The sequence below is a fragment of the Rattus norvegicus genome, chromosome 6 (assembly GCF_021556685.1).
Source record: "Rattus norvegicus strain SHRSP/BbbUtx chromosome 6, alternate assembly SHRSP_T2T, whole genome shotgun sequence".
NCBI classification, from domain to species: domain Eukaryota; kingdom Metazoa; phylum Chordata; class Mammalia; order Rodentia; family Muridae; genus Rattus; species Rattus norvegicus.
The window spans coordinates 75584951-75607261 of NC_141539.1; the positions used below are offsets into that span (position 1 = coordinate 75584951).

Here is a 22311-nt window from a genome sequence, read left to right on the forward strand (position 1 = left end):
TGAATATGCAATTTAGCAGAAACCAGGAAAATTCTAAACTGTAAACCACATCTGGTTAAAAAAAAACAAAAACATTTCCACAACTAATAACCAGCACTAGATATTCCCAGAAACTCCCCTGAGATAGATAAAGGCTTTATAAAAACATTAAGGGCTCCATGTTTATGCATTTGCCTATTCAGTAAAATTCACTTATACTCTTAAAATCTATTCCAGTATTTCTAGTGCTTCTATGGTTCTTCATGAATATGTGAAGTTCAACAAAAGAATTTGTATGGCCAAACATTCATGTTCCCAGCTCAGTTCAAATAATGTGACACTTGTGAACAAATGTCTTCTGCTCTCTATGTAGTGCCATATTTATTTTACATTTCTATTTTATATTTACATTGTTGATTTTATTAATTCCATTGTTTAATATATAAAACACTATGATTTATAAGCACAATCTGACCATGAAGCACAGAACAAAACCAGCTTTTTGCTTAAAAAGAAACAAAAGATTTGTTCAGGCATGGCAATGCTGTGGAGAAGCGAACTGTTGAAATCAACAATATTCATGTTTTAACAGAAACACAAAATTCTTACACTAATCCACAAAACTCCTGTGAATTATGAATGCTGTATTCTTTTCAAATTCCACTGAGTATCTGATAGGTATCTATAGCTAAGTCAGACATCCGTTCCTCCCTCCTTTCCTTCCTTCCTAAGAGTCCAGTGATATAGCACTGGCTGTCCTGGAACTCTCTTATGTAGAGGAGGTTGGCTTCAAACTCAGATCTCTGCCCTCTTCTATCTCCCAAGACCTGGGATTAAAGGTGTATGACAGCACTCCCAGTGAGTAAGACATTTCAAATATATCCTGAACTGAAAGTAATATCTGACCTGCTTTTTAAAAAGCACACAAAAGCAAAATAATAATATTATAATATTAATAATAATAATAAAGCCATAGAGGATATGGACTAATTAATTCATGCATTAGGTTTTGTTTTGTTGTTGTTTTTGTGTGGGGTGTGCTTGGTCCTCTCCTTGTACCATCTGGGTCCTTTACCCACTGAGCCATCTCTTTTTTTTGGAGCTGAGGACCGAACCCAGGGCCTTGTGCTTGCTAGGCAAGCGCTCTACCACTGAGCTAAATCCCCAACCCCTACCACTGAGCCATCTTAATGGCTCTAGATTCACCTTTAAAAACTAAGACAAATTCTTCTAAACTCTATAATCAGGAAATGTCTCCAGGATAACCCAGAGCATTTACAACAAAATAGAATATGAGTATCTGGTTCTGTTTGTACTGATTTCTTTTAAAAAAGTATCTTGAGATACAGATAGCCTAGGTTGGCCTCAAGCTTGATCTACACATACACACACACACACACACACACACACACACACACACACACACACACACACCTGGCCTAGAACTCAAAACTAACCTGCCTCAACTCAAAAGTATGGTCACCATTAGTGCTTTTATTTTTTAAAATATGGGTGATTTTTTTGCTCCAACTAAAACTCAGTATTGTATCTTTTTCCTAATCTCAAGTAGCTAAATGCACTTTATTTTTAAAGTATTTCCTGGGCCAGGCAGCTGTTAAACTCAGCACACAGAAGAGCAGAGGCAGGCCAAGCTCTGAGAGTTGAATCCAGTCTAATAGTGAGCCACCCAATTCAGGTGGTGAATCCAAGCCACCTGCATGGTGAGACCCTATGTCTAAAGAAGCAAAAACTGGGCTGGAGAGATGGCTCAGTGGTTAAGAGCACTGATTGCTCTTCGAAAGGTCCTGAGTTCAATTCCCAGCAACCACATGGTGGCTCACAGCCATCTGTAATGAGATCTGATGCCCTCTTCTGGTGTGTCTGAAGAGAGTGACAGTGTATTCACATAAAAGAAAGCAAGCAAGCAAGCAAAAACTATTTTGTATGACATTACAGGTAAGATGCACCTGTGTGTCGCTAGGAAATGTTCACTCTGCTCTCATCTTAATCCCCTTCACTGTGCTAAATGTGAGCGCAGCTGGTAAATGAGAGCAGCCTCGACCATACTGGCCTTACCCTACTCAGCTGGGGGTTTTGTACTGGACAGTAAATCCAAGCCTCTTCCACTGAGCTATCCCCAGTTCTCTTCTCACTTCTTGAGTAAAAAGACCTGACTAAGAGGAGTAAGAGGACCTCACAAAGTTGCACAGGCTGGCCCTGAACTCATTCTATAGCCTAGGCAAACCTGACTTTTTTAATCTTCCTGCTTCAGCCTCCTGATTGGCTAGGTTATAAGCCTTTACAACTAGCCATGCTTTTAAAGAACAATGTATATCAGATATATAAAATTTTAAAATTAATGCTCTGGTCTTTGTGAACCTAGTAACATGCTTCTCTCAGTGCTGGGGTTTGGGCTTGGTTTGTGCTTGAAACCAGGTTAGGCAGAAGCTCTACACTAGACTCCTAGGCTCTTCATGTCTAGCACCCTAAGGTCAGCTAAGTCAGCCATCAAATCAAGCACTGAAAATATCTAAATCAAGAACCAAGCAGTTAAGCTGCACCATTGTGAAGTACTAAACTGGACCTGTGAAGTACATGAATATCTTTAGTTTATTATTTAGTGTGAGTATGCACGCGTATACCACAGAGACAACTGACAGGACTTGGTACTTTTCTTCCAGCGTTCGAGTTTCCTGGATCACACCAAGGCTGTCAAGTTTGGCACCAAACACCCCTTAGCTACTGAGTCATCTCCCTGGCAGTAAAACTAAAATGAAACTAAAGTAATACTCTTTTCCTCATTAATTCCAATTTTCATGGGTTCTAATGTTGGTGTAAACATACTAAGCATGATACTGTGTAAAATTAACCCAGAGAAAAGGTACAACTAAAAATGCTCTCTTTGGGAAGCTGAAGTTGTGCTAATCTTCCCAATGCTCATCAGCTGTTACTGAAGTTACAACGAACACAGAACAGAGAGAAAACTGTACAGACAGATGTACCTTTTGCTTTGTTTTTTCCAATTTGGATTTTAATTTCCTGCCTCTTTTGCCAGTCCAGCCAGTCACAAACTCTGAACCTGAGAGGAGAGGAGAGCAAAGTCAAAGACCATTTCTCAGAATACATTTTATTATACTACACTGTATGTGCTTATTCTTACCTGTAGAACTAGCACAGCCACACACTTACCCAGAGATGTTTCTGCAGTAAACGAATGCTTAGTTCCTCTATTAGATTCAAATACAAAGCCAGGCAAATCTTCCTTTAGTATTGTAGCTTGCTGACCATCTGAGTTATGAATAGCAATTTCTCCTTCTTTCAAACATGTTAATGACCAGTTCCCTACGGTAAGTTTAGTGGGCCCCGGTGCTGACAGGATAGGTTGACTTGAAGTAGATGGCTTTACTTGGCCACGGGCTCTTTGTAACTTCTCTAAGAATTCACTTCTGCTTTCTAAAAAGACAAAATACTTGCTTTAAAAGAAAAAAAAATCTACCGTTTCAAATATACGGCTATTAATATACCAGCACTCTTCAGCACCGTCTGACTTTTTAACCTATACAGGTGCAGGCTTAAAGGAACTCTACAGACACCTTTTGTTTTGGTTTGGTTTTGGTTTTTTTGTTTTTGTTAACTACAAATGACACTTCTGAGAAAAGATATGAGATATCTATATACCCTTGTAGTTAACCATTTCATAACAAAAGAAATGATGAGATTAAAAGAAGCTAGTGTTGTTCCTTGACATGTAAAAAGGAATTTGTGAGGTATTTTCTTAATACATCTTTTTTTTTTTTTTTGAAACAGGGCTTTAGATGGTCCAGGCTGTCCTCTAACTCACTATGTAGCTGAGGACGATACTGAACGCCTAATCATCTTGCTTCCAAATCCCAAATGCTGGGATTACAGACATACATCACCATGCCCTACTACAGTACAGTGATTTTCTCTATTAAAAAATAATAATAAAAAAAAAATCCCAACAACAGTGACCAAACTAGGAGCCATAAAACCAAACTGTATAAGCTAATAAAATACTTTAATTAAAGTATTACCTGAACTATCCGATCCACCTTCAGGACTACCACTTGAATACATGGTGGCAAGTTTTCCATCCAAGATAAATCTGAACCATCCATTACTGCCATTAGACAACTCCAAAGCTGCAGCATCACTCCAGATATATAAGCAGTCCCGTCCTCTGATTACTGACCAGTCTCTCCAATGGTACGGCTTGCCTTGCTGCAATTCTTTAGCGTCTTCCTGTGGTTCGTCTTCCTAAATATGTAGAATGATTCCATGAAATATGTGAAATAATTTCATTTCAAATATTCATAAGCATTTAAAAAACATGAATATGAACCAGGCTTATAATTAAAACATCTAAAACATATTAGTTGCTGTAGTTCAATACATATATTATAATAAACTAATTACCTATTAACTAATTCTTAAATAATATCTTAAGATAATAACTGTAAATTATATCACATCCAGATTGTACACACTGGTCTATTACTCAGCTATTAAAATAAACAGAATAAAATAGCATAACTACAACACCATGGATAACACGAGAAGACAAAGTGTGTTAAGTGAAATAAATGTGACACAGAAAAACGTGAATGTCATGTGCTCCCACTCCTGTGAAAGTTAAAGTAGTATTTGGGAAGAGAAAGGACAGAAGAGAATTTTGGGAAGAGAAGGGTCCTCCAAAGGACAGAAAGGAAAAGAGGGACTGGGAACACAATCAAGTTGGATAATACAACATACAGAAAGTTCTAATTTTCTACAGCACAGAAGGGTGACCATAGTCTACAGTCATTTTTTAGAATTAGGAGTCTGAAGGATCTCAATATATACAGACATCCAGTGTTTGAAGTAAAAATGCTAATCACACTGATTTGATTATCATACATTGCATATACTAATCATTTTATCATGCTGTATCCAACCATATGTGATTAGGTGTCAGTTATACATTTAAAAAAAAAATGAAACTCTTGGGGGCTCTCAGAGCATACACAGGCTGGTCCTAGGCCCTGCACAAATGTTACAGATGTACAGCTTGGTCTTCATGTAGGTCCCCAACAGCTAGAGCAGAAGTTGTCCCTAAAGCTGTTGCCTGCCTATAGATCCCATTCCCCTCACTGGGCTGCCTCGTCTGCCTCAGTGGGAAAGGATGCACTTAGCCCTGCAGAGACCTGATGTGCCAGGGGGTGATTATGCAGGGGAGCTTCTACCCTCTCCGAGGAGAAATGGAGGAGTGGAATGCGGGGAGAAACTGTGATGAGAGGATCTGGAAGAAGGGGACACTGACTGGGATGCAAAGTGAATGGATGGATGGATGGATGGATGGATGGATGGATGGATGGATAGATGGATGGATACATAAGTGTGAAAAATAAATAAATGAATGAAAGTCAACTCCAAGTCTCAGTTCCTAGTCAGGTAAATCAAATATACTATTTCTGACAAGGGGTCTCATGTACCTCAAAGGCATCTTGTATCTAAAGATGACCTTAAATTCCTGGCTTAGAAAATGCTTTTTAAGAACTGAAATAAAATTGTAAGCACTTTTTACTCTAGCCTAGGAGGCACACTCCTTACTGACATTTAAAGAATGAGAACAGAGCTAGTGAAATGGTTCAGCAGGCAAAGATTCTTGTTGCTAAGTCGGACAACCTGAGCTCCTGGAACCCACATGGTGGGTGACAAGAGAGAACCAACTTCTGAAAGTTGTCCTCTGACCACCACACATTAGTGTCCACATTCAAAACAGCACACCATAAATAAATAGACAAATAAATATTAAAAAGTAAAATCAATAATATTGTCAGGTATGACATGTGCCCATAATCCCACCCTTACGATACAGAAGCAGGAAGATCCTAAGTGTAACAACAGCCTACATTACACAGGAAGTTCAAATCCTTCTCAGTTACATTTTGAGATGCTCTGTGAAGAAACCAAGGACTGAGATGGGCAACTGGGTAAGAGCCTGAGAACCTGAGTTCAGTCCTGACCCACAGACAGGGAGGAGAGAACTCAGGGCTGAGGACGCAGGTCAGCGGCCGAGCATCTGCGGGCGCTAACACCACCTTGAGTTCTTAAATGCGGCTCCTCCTCATTACTTAGCTTATACAACTATCCAAGATAAAATAAAGCACAATTTCTTCATCTCTATCAACGGCCAGTGAAATTTATTCCTAACATTTAGTAGAAAGTTATTGTAAAAATACAGTATTAACATTTTTTAAAATTGCAAAATATGGATTATAGTTGACAGAGAATTTGAAGTGCATTAATTCTAGTTTGTAATCATAAAAAGTACCATATCTAATCCCTGAGGTGCCTTTCTTTTTTCTCTTTCCTTCCTTTGGGGTGCTGTGGACTGAACTCAGCCAGGGCCTTATACATGCTAAGCCCGAGTTCTGTACCCTCGCCCTCATCTACAAGTCTTTCACTCAAGACTCTAACAATCCTAACCAAGGTCCTGATGTCATTTAGTCATCAGTGTGCATGCCTGAATTCCAGGTCAGAAACACAGTGGGGGCAGCAGACACTGCTATACAGACAAGAGCAAACTGTCTTTCTATTAAATATTAGTCGTAGATAATGATTTGTAGCAGTGCTGGGGATCCCACTCCACACGTCATTCCTACTACTAGGCAATGGGCTGGGCAGTGTTGATAGAGTTCTATGCTGTGTATAGTTTGCTCACTAGCATTTTTTAAATGTGCATACACAGGCTGGTTGTGGTGGCTTGTGCCTGTAACTTCAGTACACAGTTCAGGTTCACCCTCAACAAAAGAGAATTGGAGGCTATATGAGATCTTGTCTCCAAAAAAATTAACACACACATAAGTACCTATAAAATGATAAAGCAAATGGGACAAAATGTTAGCAACTACTGGATATGACAAGAATTTTTACATTCTTTAACTACATTTGGAACCTTGTTCTACATTTAAAATTATAACAAAATTTTTAAAGAAAAATTTACCAAAAAGATACATATGTAGTGCTACTTTATATTGCAATTATTTTGTCAAAAACCATCCTAGCTTAAATATACATTTCTTTAAAACAAGCCCTGTTCTCAATATAACAATTAGGACCATTCACCTTTTCTGGTTTTGATTCCTCTTCATTCTCATCATCAGAAGAAGGACCTGCCAAAGCTGACACTTTGCTAATTACACCAAGTCTGGCGAGCTGATCCAAAAAAATATCACCACCTTTATCTACTAAGTCCCTTATGATCTGCAAAGCTAGTAAGTGGCCATCATCATCATCCTGGGGAGGAAAAAGAGGAGCACATGAGAGCAAGGAAGTCAAGGGAGCGGCGCCCTGCGCAGGGAGCTGCCATCTGAGCAGCGCAGTGTGTCATTCTGACGACTCCCCAAAGGAAGATGAGAAACCAACCTCTTGGTCAAGGACAGTCGCAGTGATTTCCACTAGTGCTGTGGGCAAATTGTGACCAGCGTCAGAATCACAGACTTCTTTTAACAGTGCTTCAGAGCAAAAGTGAATCATTTTTCGAATTAAAGCAAGACTGGCTTTCCTTAAGAAGGGAAAAGAGAATTTTATGGAACAGAAAAGCACAAATTAGATAATCAGCTATGCATTAGTGAAAACTTTTTTCCAACAATTTTGTAAGTACTAATAAAATGGATACACTTAAGAACACCAAAAACTTAATTCCATGCTGTGACAACAGTTTGTGTTTACTTTTCAGTTGGCTTATTTTCTATTAAAACTAATTGTCCTTAATAATCTTGTCAAATGCTATTTTATATACCATTAACCAGCCTGGGTACTGAAACAGCATGTTAATTTTAGAAAACGGGTAAAAAAGCAAAGAGAACTGGTATAAATTGTAACAAACCTAAAATTTCCTCTCAAAATACAAAGCTCTAATCAAATAATTTTTTAATTACTTTTGCTCTTTGGCAATTTGAGAACTCCACACTCGCTTTAGCTATTTCTCAAATAAACAAGATACAAATTACAAATACTCTGTTGACACCTGTCCCTCATTGCTGTCACTGATTACAAATACTCTGTTGACACCTGTCCCTCATTGCTGTCACTGATTACAAATACTCTGTTGACACCTGTCCCTCATTGCTGTCACTGATTACAAATACTCTGTTGACACCTGTCCCTCATTGCTGTCACTGGGAACACAGTGGGCACGAGAGCCACACAATCAATTTCCATTTCATAAGTGGCATGTTCTTGTAAAATACATGAAATTACAAAAAAAATTACTGTACGGCTCACTGCAACGCATTTAACAATTCTATCCTGAGGACCTAACAATACTCTAGGCGCCAAGCTACAGTACTGTTACCCTTGAGGTGACCACAGACGGCTGGAGTGGCATTATGCTCCTGACCCCCAGAGTGGCTCCCTCATTGCCGCTCCCTGCACCGTGACTACCACCACCCCTTGCTTTTGTTTGTTTGTTTGTTTGTTTGTTTGTTTGTTTTGGTTGGTTTCTTTTTTGGTTTTTCAAGACAGGGTTTCTCTATGTAGTCCTGGCTGCCCTGAAACTCTATCTATAGAACACGCTGGTCTCGAAGTCAGAGACCCACCTGCCTCTGCCTCCAGAGTGCAGGCATTCACAGCATTTCTCTCTCTCTCTCTCTCTCTCTCTCTCTCTCTCTCTCTTTAATTTTTGAAGCACTAGGAACAAGTGCATTAACAGAGTTAATCCCTGGTCATTCTAATTCTGTCTAGTTGAATTAACATTCCATTTTCCATAATGAAATCTAAATTATTACAAACTTAATTACAAAAAAAAAAAGGTGAGTAGACAAAGGTCAGACAATTTTATTGGGATTAATCAAAGATGGTTACAGTTTTGAAGAATTACTGATTATAGTAATTTTAGATAATGATTTATATAATTAAGAACAGTATAAGAATAGGTCTCTGGCTCTCTAGCTCTGTGTCTCTCTCTCTCTCACACACACACACACACACACACACACACACACACACACTTGGACCCATTATGAGGCAGGAATTCTTTTTGTCTCATATTTTAAATATAACAACTCTTTAAACCATACAAAAAAAAAAAACCCACATGAAGTACGTTGGTTATCTGTTTTACAAAGGATGTCTGAGAAAACAGAGATAACAAATCCATCTAAATTCACTTATCTCTATCAGTCTATTTTTATACATGCATATAAACTTCCTAATTAACACTGCTCTATAAGTTATATTCTCCTAAAAATATTTTCCTATTACATTAAAAATACCATCATTTGGGGAAAACAGATCTTTTTCCTTTAATACACAAAGAAGAGACTTATTCACTTGAACACTTTTATACAGACTGAACGCATGTGAGCACAGCCTCCACACTTGCACACTGACTCTAATAGGCCAGAAAGCCATGTGTGTTGGCTCATACCCAAAGCTCTAGTATACAGTTAAAGGCACAAGGACTGCAAATCTGAGGCTAGCCTGGGACACTATGAAGCTAAAAAGCTTCTGCACATCGAAGGACAACATCATTTTACTGATGAGCCAGTCAGTGCTTGGCTAGGTATATATCTGACAGGGTTAGTATCTAGAATACACAAAGGAAAGAAACATAAAGAATTAACTCGATTAAAAGTTGGAGCATGGGATTGTTCTCAAAGGATAGAAAAAGAAATGTTTATGTGGATATGTGAAAAGGGAAACAATTATTCCGTGTTGGTAGGAATGAAACTTCGTATAACCGCTGTGGAAATCAGTGTGGTGATTCCTCAAAAAGCTAGAAATGGAGCTTCATATGATCCACCTGTACCATACCGGGGCAGTCCCAAGAACTCTGTGTCATACTCTCGAGTGATTTGCTGGATTGCTGTTCTACTTATGGTAACAAGAAATGGAAGCAGTGCAGATGTCCATCAACTGGTGAATGATAGAGAAAATGTGTGCATGTACACAATGGAATATTACTCAGGGAACTGCAGGGAACTGTCAATGATGGTTCTGGGTGATACAACCCTGACCTAAGCACAGACATGACACATGGTTATCTGGAGACACTAGCTGTCAAGAGTATTAACCTTCAAACATTTTCTCTCTTTTTTTTTTTCTTTTTTTTTTCGGAGCTGGGGACCGAACCCAGGGCCTTGCGCTTGCTAGGCAAGCGCTCTACTGCTGAGCTAAATCCCCAACCCCCAAACATTTTGTCTTAAACCAGAAGCCAGGTGTGGTGGTACACAGCTTTTAAGGCCAGTTCTTGGAGGTAAGAGACAGGCAGACAGATCTCTGTGAAGTCAAAGTGAGCCTGGTCTACACAGTGAGCTTCAGGTCAGTCAGGGCTACATAGTAAGAGCCCATTTCAAAATATAAAAGAAAGTAAAGCAGAAGAAAAGATGATGTTCCCACTTCCAACCTAATTTATAGTAAGCTTTTTCAGACATTAAAACAAATCCCAGATCCTGTGGAAAGTGGGGTGTAATCATATGTCAGCATTATTTAAGTGTGGTACGAAGAGCTACCTTATTGAAGGCAACATAGTGTGCTGAAATGTTTGTGCAAACACAGGCAACAGCCTCTTCAAGTATACTGGTGCCATTTCCGGGTCTCCTTTGGGCTCATTACACTCTTCTTCATCTTTGTTTGTATCTTTCTTTTTTTTATCATCCCCTTTATTAACTGGACACATCCAATCACCTACAAAATATTATTTTAAAGAATGCTTTTTGAAATACAGTTTCCTTCAAGAGAAAAAAGTGTTATTAAACATTCACTTCCAATTAAATTACCTAGAGAACCAAATCCAATTTTGAGCACAACAAAAAAGCCCTACCCACTCTGAAAACTTAAATATTCAAATCATTTTATTGACACAATTTCTAATTATCTGTTATATGACAACCCCTTAAATTTACATTTTTTTTCATTCTAGATTTATACATCCAGTCTCAAAAACATAGAAAAGGGGACAGAGAGAAGATGCAGCGTTTAAAAGCATTTCTCTTCCAGAAGACATGGTTACTGTTCGCAGACCCACAGCAGGCAGCTCACTACGGCCTGGACCTTCAACTCCAGGGATCTGGTTTCTGGCCTGTACAGCATTCACATGCACAGACCCACACACATTCTAAGTAAGATGTTGAAGATTTCTCCATTGCGTGCTCTCTCTCTCTCTCTCTCTCTCTCTCTCTCTCTCTCTCTCTCTCTCTCACACACACACACACACACACACACACACACACACACATGCACGCACACTATAGATGTAGAGAGATAACTCATGCAATGTCAGGATGTCTGTGGAGACGTCCTGAAAGGACAGAGCACACGGCTCACCTGGCGACTGGAGAATTGCTACTACTTCACTGTGGCCTCTTTCTCGAGCTTTATCCAATGGTGTTTTCCCATCTTCATCTCTGAGATCCGGATTTGCACCATGCCGTAACAGAGTCTTATAAAGAAAAGTATTTCATTTAAGAACAGCATTTCTTATAACTCTACAATTTAAAGATTTCTACCAGCTGGGAAGACGGCTGAGCAGTTAAGAGCGCTTACTGCTCTCAGAGGACCTGGGCGAGACTCCCACAATCACCTAGTGGCTCACAACCACCTGTAATTCTAGTTGCAGGGTATCCTATTCCTCCTTCTGACCTACACAGCTCCTGAACACAAGTGTACACATGCAAACACTGAAGCACACAAACACAGACACATCAAAACTAAAAGGAAAAAGATAAATTTTTAAAAAATCTTTAAAAAGGCTTCTCAGAATCAAAAAGGCAGATACGATTACAAGCCTCACCCTGGACCTAGTACCTTAAAAGCAGATGTTCGTATCTCACAGAATTATACATAATTGCACTTGGTGATTTACCATCCCTAAATTAAGATATACTCAAATCTGACTCTCTCATTTCTTCAAACTCCAGCCAGTTTTTACTTTAAAACATGGTGTTGGCTATGACAGGCAGTCGGCTTCAGCATGTTCTATACAGCATCACTTAGCAATCCTTTGACCAAAAATGCATCGACACTTGTCTCTTTTGTCTCTTTCCTTTTTCCTATTAAACGTTTTATAACCTCACGGTGAGTCTATTGAATCATAATGGCTCAAACATTTTTATAATGATGGAACTGATACAATTTAAAAACAGCTGAAACAGAGTAGACCCCAAATGTTCTACGCTAGGTATGATCCCCAGAATGGGAGGGCAGGGAGAGAATTCTCTCTAAAATAAAGACCAACTTTGTTTATGGACTATTACTTAAATACCATCAAAGGTCTCACTCTAAAAACCAGCCCGTTCAAATTGCTAGCCTCTGAATGTGAAAAGACTGCCTTTCTCTAGTTAGAAAGAAAGCTACCCAAAGATCATTATCAAACTGTATCATGGTCTAAGATGGCAAGACAGTAACAAAGGCTACCAGTCCAGCACCTGTGATGTGCTGGCTCCCGGAGGGATCCACATGCATTGTATTTTTTCTAGTTCTCCCAGTTCTGGCAATAATGCAACCACTGCACAGACAAGACATCAAGACAAACTCAGTCATTTTTTTGAACATGGGCTGAAATTTGAATCCAGTTGCACCTGACTTAAGAGTAGATTAACCGGGGCTGGGGATTTAGCTCAGTGGTAGAGTGCTTGCCTAGCAAGCGCAAGGCCCTGGGTTTGGTCCCCAGCTCCGAAAAAAAGAAAAAAGAGAAGAAAAAAAAAAGAGTAGATTAACCTTTTATTCTGCCAAATCATTCCAAATAAACAGACTCAAGTCCCACATCACACATCTAACAGGAACATGCTGACTTAACCTTTAAGGTTTTTAATCTCCTATTACTACTTTACACACTGGGTGTCCTGTCTGTATGTGTATGTGTGTATCATGTGTGTGTGGGGGATGCTCTAAGAGACTATCAGATGCCCTGGTATCACGGTGACAGATGTTGTGAGCAGTATGGGTATTAGGAATTGAACCTGGCTCCTCCAGAAAAGGAGTCAGTGCTCTAACTGCTGAGCCATACCTCCAGCTTATGAATTTCAATTTCTCAAAGTATAGAGAGGAATGTCAAAAGTGGAAGATATTTTTGCTTAAGAAACACTGAATCTATTTTTTAAAAACTAATTAAAACCAGTTATAGTGGAAATGGGAGGAACAGATGTAGGCAGCATGGAAGTGTACACTTATCAGAATGAAATTTTTTACCATTCTAATTTCTGACCATGTAGTTGTTAAACTAATACTTTAATAGCCCGGGGCTGTTAAGATAGCTCAAGGGGTGAAGGTGCTTGCCACCAAACCCAGTGACCTGAGTTCAATCCCTGAGACTGAGACGGCGAGTAGAGAACTGACTCCTGCAAGTTGTTATCTGACCGTGCATGCCATGGCATACACATGCAAACAGACACACGCACAAATACACACACACAATAAGTGACTAAAGATAATAATTCTTTTTAAATCTGGATTTTACCTTTGCTACTTGAGGTCTTCCAAAACATGCAGCATAGTGTAACGATGAGGACCTTTGGCCTCTATTAACGTCAGCGCCCCTCTCACACAGAAATTCTACCTGTAATATGATAAAGAATCACAAAGTCGCTCGATCAATAATTCAACACTTTAATTAAAACAGCACCTTTTATTAGCTTACCATTTCCTGAGTTCCAAACGCAGAGGCCCAATTTAATAGAGTCTGACCCACATCATCCATAAAATTTACTTCAAAGGCTGAAAATTAAAAGAACAAAAAAAAAATCTTTTACTTTTAGGCCAATAACACTCAACTTTTCTAAAGTTTAAACAATTTTAAGATTGCTATGAATATTTTATTAAGTACAGAAATAAGGTATTTTACATATTGGGATCAACAATATTGAGGTCAATAATCAGCAAACCTAAGGCCATCTAAGAAAAAGTATTATAAAACTTTACATCAGTCCAGGCATGTTAGCACACACCTATAACCCCAGACACCATAAGGCAGAGGTGAGAGAATCACTAGAAGTGTATTCCAGTCTACTCTACATTCTCAAGCGCAAGGCTAGCCAGATCACAAAGTAAACGTGTTGAGAACTGGGGGAATGAAGAGGGGATCAAATCATTGATGCATTGTTTTAAACACTAAAATAAATGTGAAATAACAATGCAAAAAAAACTATTTCTCTCCTTTGAAAAGCTCTCATCTACCTTCACAAGTGCCTTACATTCTTTCCTGGGTACCCTTTTCTTAACCCTAGTACTTAAAATCTGTCTTAAAGTTCCATAACAGGTGCTAGAGAGACAGCATTAAGTTAAGAGTACTTGCTGTGGTTGCCAAAAAGCAATCAATTCCCAGCACCTACATAGTGGCTAACAGCCACCTAGAAGTCCAGTTCTAGGGGATTCAACTTCTGACCTCTAGGGGAACAAACGGAGTGCACATACAGACATGTAGGCAAACACCAACACACATAAAATAAAAATGTAAATAGGCAGATTATAGACAGACAGGCAGGCAGGCAGGCAGGCAGGCAGGCAGGCAGACAGACAGACAGACAGACAGACAGAAAGGAGAGAAAGAACTGGCCAGGAACTTTCCTTTGGACTTCTGTAGGCAAACCTGGACGCAAGCATTACTGTGCATCAGGCTGATAATTATGCAACCATCCATGTAAGGAGAGGAATATCCACAGGTTAACAGCAAGCTTGCCTAAACGGCATCTACGAAATACTATACTTCCTTACCTCATTGTGTTTTTTCATTTGTTGATTTATTTGGTTAATTTTTTTGCTTTTGGGTTTGTTTTTTTGTTTTTGTTTTTTGTTTTTTAGACAGGGTTTCTCTGTGTAACCCTGACTGTCTTAGAACTTAGTTTATAGACCAGGCTGTCCTTGAACTCACAGAGATCTGTCTGCCTCTGGGACAAAAGGTATGCACAACCTGGCTATGATTTTTACATGTAACAGAAAGATTTCTGACCTCCTGTGTCAATTGCATCTATGAGAGCATCAGTATCTTTACTTCGAATACAGTCTATAAGCTGCCGATGGGAGCGTTCCCCAGAACTATCCAGTCTCCGTAGTCCTGGGATTCTGCCTGTAGATCCAGCACTAGACTTAGGCAAAGCCTTTCGTCCTTCAAATAACAGCACCAAGAGGAGGTCAACCAGACGCATGGTATCAAGCACACATCTTTCATCACCCTGTAATGCACTTTCAATTGAATCTGGAAGCTCTGACCTCAGAAGATCCTAAAAACAGAATGGGAGAAAAACACCTAATATATTTGCCATTATACAAAAACACTTTTTCTAAAAGATCAAAAAACAAAAGATAAAAAAAAAAGTCCTTACGTGTGTTACTAGTGGAGAGCCTCTGCAAAGTGTGGAGAGAAGACTTACAATTGTTGACACCTGGTTACTCAATTTGGAATCTGCAGCTGCAGAGGGGGCTCCTGTGGTACTGCGACCCGGTTTGCATGCTGAAGACGGTCCTGATACAGTGCCACCAGCAGCTGCCATTCGAGATAACAGCTCCTCAGTTAAGCCGTGCTTGGCCAATGGAGCTGGGTCCACTCCTCGACGAGTAAATCGGTCGGCTAGTGATGCAAAACACCTCAGAGCTCCGTCTGAAACCTAATGGTGTAGGACAATGTAAATAAACTTCCCTCCAAAGAGCATCAAGTCATCTAATACAGACACCAATGAAAGGCAGCTAGAGCAAAGTGATACAGTACATGCACTATGGGGATTTGAACCGCAGCTCCATATTCTGTTAACTCCATAATCTGAGAAAGCTACATGCCTGTCAAAGGCCTGTTTCCTCACTTGTTAAACAGTTTAAAAATACTACCTATAACCAACCCACTGTGTCTACTTAGAGGTAGGGCATATAAAGGACATAAACAGTAAACACTCAGAAAATTTAACATTATATACAATTTGCCAAGATAATCTATGAATATAAGGTGATATAATATCAAAATTTAAAAGGCATGAAAATTAGTTTTATTTTCTAACATATGGTAATTCACAAAAGCTTACAAATACTATTATATAAATACTAGGCTATTTTACTTCGGTAAGATCTAGCCTATTGTTTTCAGTAAATATTGCACTAAATTAACAAAATGTGACTGAATACAAGTACAGCTATAAAAATAGCATTCTCTTAACATTTAAAATTAAAATATATTACTTTTATAATTAAATGTTTTGTCTTTTCAAAACAGGGCCTCATTCTGTAACCCTGTCTGGCCTGGGAGATTAGCATGTAGATTAGGCCAGCCTTGAACTCACAGAAATCTGTTTGTCTCTGCTTTGAGTGCTTAGGATTAAAGGCCTGCACCAGCGTGCCTGCATGCCTTATAACACATTTCATTGCCCTCCCAAAGGCTTATGGTGTAGAAATATTAGATAAGTAAATCAAATGAAAAGTTCAAATTATAATGTATCTAAATATAACATTCTAAGAGCAAACATTTATAAAATCCTTTCTAAAAGCTAAATGTATACAATAGCAATTTACTTACCTGATGATCTTCATGTTTCAATAAACTAGATAGAGACTCTACACAAATTTCTAGAGAAGAATCCTGAGGTTCCATTTTACCACAGAGTCTCGATACCACCGCCATCGCAGAGTGTAATGTATCTTTATGAACTAGGTGTCCGCTGTCACGAATGAAGGTGAGAACACAATTCAAACCACCAGCCTCAAAGACTGCTCCTGACTCACGAGTGCATATCAGTTCCAGCACCTACAACAGTGACACAAAATAGAGGACAGCAACATTAAATTGAACCTGTCAAAATCAGAGAAAACATAACAAATGCTCCAAATTCAATAACTACATTCAAATAATAAAAATATGAAATTAAATTTTATATTAACCCAATTTTTATTTAGCTCAATATATGGAATGCATTATAAATCAATGAAATCATTATAATCAATGAAAAGTAACTGATATAAGCCAGGTAGGGTGATGCAAGTCTGTCATGCCAGCACTTGAGAGCAGGAGGATTAGGAACCCAAAACCATCCTTGGCTACAAGTGAGTACAATGCTAACTTAAGCTACATGGGGAAAAGACAAAAGAATAAAATAAGTCAATGTACCAAACCTCACCAAGATCCAAGCTTAGAGCTCTAAATAAGTGATGCCCCTGGTGACCACTTCCTGTTATTTTCAGGAGAGTTCAACAAACACACACCTGATCTCAGTAGGCTTAAGAAGTACACCTTAGAACTTAAGTGCACTTAAGAAGTGCTACTCTGTCTAGGAGCTGGCTACTCCAGAAAGATGGCTGAACTGGAAGTAATAATCAAACAAGAGTCTTTGGTTTTGTGTTTTGTTTTGTAGTAGTTTTGGATTGTTGGCGGTTGTTTTGAAGTAGCAAACTACCGATAATAGATTATAATATATACCTTCCAATGCTACAAAATATGAATTATGCAACAAAAGCAGCAGCATACATAGATCTTGCAAATAAAGTTTTCAGAAGAAAATTAGAGGCAGGGAGTTCTCTGTGATTGTGAGACCAGCTGGGGCTAACACAGTGAGACCCTGTTTCAAAACAGACAATCAAAAAAACTGAAATCCATCACAACCAGACCTATAACACAGAGCATCATAAAACATAAATGGCCTGGATTCTGTAGAAAGGGCAGTGTCTAGGGAAAGAAATAAAAAAAGAACAGTATCAAATGTAAGATTTAATCCTGAGTATTTATTTCAGTCAACCAAAAAACATGTTTGGAAACCAGAGTCTACCAACTGCAAACTATATATTACAGACTTACAATAGTGACATTGTAGTTTGACAGAATATTGTCATTCTTAGGATTTATGTGTTAAAATGTTTATATGTGAGTTGTGATGAACACAACTAATTTTCAAGAGTTCAGGGAGAAGGCTAGGGGGGAGAAGGAAGTGGAGGAAAAGAGAAAAACTGTTAACTGGCAAATCTGAGTGAACATCAGATGTTAACTGTATCATCCTTTCAACTATAGGTTTAAACTTTATAAAACAGGCTGGAACTATAACTCAACTGGCAGAGCACAGGCCTGTAATGTTCAAAGTTCATAAACAAAAATGGGGAAAAGAAATTTTTAGTTGGGTACAGTGGGCACACACCTACATTCTCAATACTTGGAAACAACAGGCAAAAGAATGTTTGAGTTCAATGACAACCAGCCTACATAGTAAAACCTTGTCTCAAAAACCCCCAACAGGGAACTGTGATGTAACTCAGTTAATGAATTCAAGGCCAGTCTGGGCTACACAGCAAGACCCTGACTCAAAACTACAAAACAACCTAAAAATATTCACTAAATATTCCTAATATTCCTAATAAACTACTTGCTTGGTACTGATCGTTTTAAAGCTGCACAAAATTTACAGTTATTCTGAGAGAGAGAGAGAGAGAGAGAGAGAGAGTGTGTGTGCATGTGTTTATGTGTTTATGTTTACACATGCTCACACAAATACAGTTGCCCGTGACCAGAAAAATTAGATCCTCCTAGAGTTGGAGTTACAGATAGCTGTAAGATATCCAATGTGGATGCCGAAAACCAAATTCTGGTTCCTTGCAAGAACAGCAAGCTCTCATAATTGCTGAACCATCTCTGTGATCCCTAAAACAGTTTACTCATGAGATGGTAATGAAATAGCTAAGTCTACAGGTCCTAAAACCAGACTTCCTAATCGTCAAATCTTTGCTGTCACTATGTGCTCAGTGTACTGATTTTTTGCATCTGTAAAATAGCTATGATATTACTGGTAATTCACAGAACTACATGATGGCTTAAAGTGCTCAGAAAAATGCCTGTACTGTACTGGGTACTAGTATTATTTGCCATGGTGAACTTTGTTACTATTTTTATATACAATAGCTCTGGGTAAAAGCATGAATAACTTCTCTCAAGTGCTAGTGACTAACAGAAGTGAAAATCACCAAAGCAAAGCAGGACGCATCCAGAGATTTCACTTCCCAACCCTTAAGGGAACTTTGAAACCACAATGGCTGTTACTTCCACCGTTCTCAACCATTCTCAAAGAAAAAAGGTGACAGAATTTTACTTTTTCGCTAAAACGTACTTTTTATTCTATATATAATGTAAGTAGTGCTCACCTTTACACACTGTTCAGCTAAGTCTCTGCTGGTTCTGTTGTTGAGTTCAACCACCACCAAGCGATTACAGAGTGCTTTTATAGCCCCATCCACCCCTACAATCCTTCGGGTGCACTCTGCAGACACATCCAGGTAGTACGTTATGGCACGAGCTGTCACCTCTAAGACATTGTCTGGAGCACTTTCATCAAGAAAAATTTTGCAGAGAGCTGGTAGGAAAGTACGAGGTGGACATCTACAGTAAAAGAAATCATATTACAATTAAAATTACTAAACAAAATGTTAGCATTATTTTCAATATTATATGTAAACATTAGTAGGAGTATTTTCACATTATTTTGTTTCCTCTAAAATACTCACACACAAATTTCATCACTGGGCAATTCCAAGCCAGAATTCCAAGCAACAGCACTAATTTGAAATCATAATCTCCTCCAAACAGTTAAATATTCCCTGTTCATTAAACCTAATAAAGCCAGCACACATAACATTTAATGTTTCTCTTTATTTCAAAATCAGGCATGAGTGCATGTGTGTCTATGTGTGTCTATGTGCATGTACATGCACACTGCCATAGTGTAATGCAAGAAGATATACACATGACACAGTGTGTGTGTGTGTGTGTGTGTGTGTGTGTGTGTGTGTGTGTGTGTGTGAGCACCAGTGCCTGTGTGAGTGCATGTAGGCATAAAAATGCTACAATGTTGCTTGTCTCTGTGTGTGTGCATACAGGTGCACATGTGCCACATTTTGTGTGTGTGTGCATGTAGGTATACACATGCCATCGTGTGTGTTTGAATGTGTGTCTGTGTTTCTGTATGCATTTAGGTGCACACATGCCACAGCTCAGGAGTTGAAGGTCAGAAGACATTTTATGGGAATCAGTTCTCTCCTTCCTCCGTGTGGGTCCAGTGGATCAAACTCAGATCATCGGGCTTGACCATAAGCAACTTCCCCAGTAAACCACCTCAGCAGCCACAGTTCATGGGTTATATAAGCAGGCACCTCTTTGAAACTTTAACAACTGGGTTAAAGCAGAAAACAACAGCTCTGTAGTCTTTCTAAGCCTACATTAGAAGCAGAGAGTAGTTAAATAACACCTACTTTACATGATTATCATAAAGGAGAAATTAACACATTACAGTTGATTCAGCACCTGTAGAATTTAATCCAACAACATGGCTGCTCTGGAAAGGGATTACATCCAAAGACCTTCTAGGTCTCTGTAATCTGGCTAGAATACATGCCTTTAATCATAGGAGACAGAGGCAAGGAGATCTCTGAATTCAAGGCCACCTGGTATAGAGCAAGTGTCAGTTAAAGAAAAACTTAGGACCAGGCATGGTAGTACATGGCTTTAATCCCAGCACTCAGAAGCATGAGGATCTCTGAGTTCTAGTCAGTCAGGCCAAGTCAGTGGGTAGAACGGCAGTGCACTGCAGTGGAGTCTGTGGCCATTCATTCAGAGGCAGTTTGTACAGAGACAGGCTGCAGAAATAAGCTAGACACAGGTGAAGACAGAACAAGTCAGAGAATGAGAAGGAGTCACAAGATTAGAACAGACTGTCAAAGTTATTTTGAGGCCAGGCAGGGCAATTCAGTGAGAAGCTGAGAAAAGTCAGATTGAGTCAGTCATCTTAGAAAAGTTTGGGCCAGAACAGCTGAGTTGAATCAGCCAGCCAGAGTTCAGAAGGAACTAGAAAGGGTGAACTTATTCAGCAGAAACCTCAGAACTCTAGTCCAAATGTCCTCTTGTAGACTCTGCAGGCTTTACACACACATGGTACTCAGACATGCATGTAGGCAAAGCACTCATTTATCTAAAACAATTTAAAAAGAAAAACCATATCCAGAGTCAGTGACGTATCAGTAAGATTTCCTATTTTATGGAAATGGAGAGATGACACAGCTGGCCAGTGATAGAACTTACACAAAGATAGACATTGGCTCCAACAGAGCCAATGTCTTTTTTTTTTGGTTCTTTTTTTCCGGAGCTGGGGACCGAACCCAGGGCCTTGCGCTTCCTAGGCAAGCGCTCTACCACTGAGCTAAATCCCCAACCCCTCCAACAGAGTTTCTAAACATAACCCTTATGTTACATTGCTACCGTGAGCCCCATGAGTCCATTCTTGGGCCTTAATAGTCACATGAGGAGTCTCTGATTGATTGTTTAATATGCCATATACACATGGCATTTTCTCCTCAATGTAATTAAGGAGCTCTCTTGAATTAAGAGCACTTATTCTGACAGAGGACTAAGGTTCACAACTACTACTAATGCCAATTCAAGGATTTGATGCCCTCTTCTGATTTCTGCAGGTACCAAGCAAACAAAAACTACTTGTTTCAAGAGAAAAAAAAAGAAATAGAAATGTTTAGCATAAACTTATTATAGTGTTTTGAATGAGAACAGACTCTAGGCCCATACATTCAAATGTCTGGTTCCCATTTGGACTGTTTAGGAAGAACTAGGAGGTATGGCTTTACTGGAGAAGGTGTGTCAGTGGGGGTGCGATTGCAGGTTTCGAATGGCCCATGCCATCTCTCAGTCTGTCTATCCCTCCCTCCCCACTTCTCTCTGCCTATTGCCTTGTGGCTAAGATGTAAGCTCTCAGCTATCGCTACAGTGGCATGACTGCCTACCTGCTGCCACGTTTCCCACCATAATGACCCTGGATGAACCCTCTAAAACTGTAAGCAAGCCAATTAAATGCTTTGGTTTATAAGTAACCTGGGTCATGGTGTCTCTTCACAGCAACAGAACAATAAGTGAAACACGTATTTAATAGGAAAACAAGAGGCTTTGTTAGTTTAAGACATGATGATGTGTGTTCTTTAAAATGTGAAGAACAAGAGCAAGTACTGTGAGAGAACCAGTTTAAAAGAGAAGACTAGGAGTATACCTAGCCATAGAGCACTACCTGTCTGGCATGCGCATGACCCTGGCTGGGTTTGATACCTATAACTGAAAAGAGAAAAGAAAAAAAAGCCCACCAGGTTTTAACCTCATTAGAGCCTCTAATTTTCAATGTAATTAACTTTATTCCTGAGGAAAATAGACAAACAAACCTAAGAAGCTCTACATCACAGTTTATCTTATGCCGACTATAATGAAAATCTACTTTGCACACTTGGTTTTCCTTTTGGTTTTCTCAGACAAAGTTTCACTATGTAGCCCAGGCTGGCCTGGAATTAGCCATGGGCTGAGATCACAAGGCTCCAGGGCAT

General features: G+C 39.2%; 1 protein-coding gene across 8 annotated transcripts in view; it reads right to left on the reverse strand.

Annotated features, from left to right (window-relative positions):
• Hectd1 (HECT domain E3 ubiquitin protein ligase 1) overlaps positions 1 to 22311 on the reverse strand; it is a 90129-nt gene that overhangs the window by 45408 nt on the left and 22410 nt on the right. For all 8 annotated transcript variants that reach the window (NM_001419839.1, NM_001419840.1, NM_001419838.1 and 5 more), the window contains 13 exon segments: positions 2982 to 3058; positions 3169 to 3432; positions 4035 to 4257; positions 7108 to 7278; positions 7408 to 7546; positions 10497 to 10671; positions 11311 to 11425; positions 13442 to 13540; positions 13622 to 13698; positions 14930 to 15200; positions 15303 to 15584; positions 16481 to 16708; positions 19084 to 19318. In NM_001419839.1, the coding sequence (NP_001406768.1) occupies positions 2982 to 3058; positions 3169 to 3432; positions 4035 to 4257; positions 7108 to 7278; positions 7408 to 7546; positions 10497 to 10671; positions 11311 to 11425; positions 13442 to 13540; positions 13622 to 13698; positions 14930 to 15200; positions 15303 to 15584; positions 16481 to 16708; positions 19084 to 19318 (2356 nt within the window).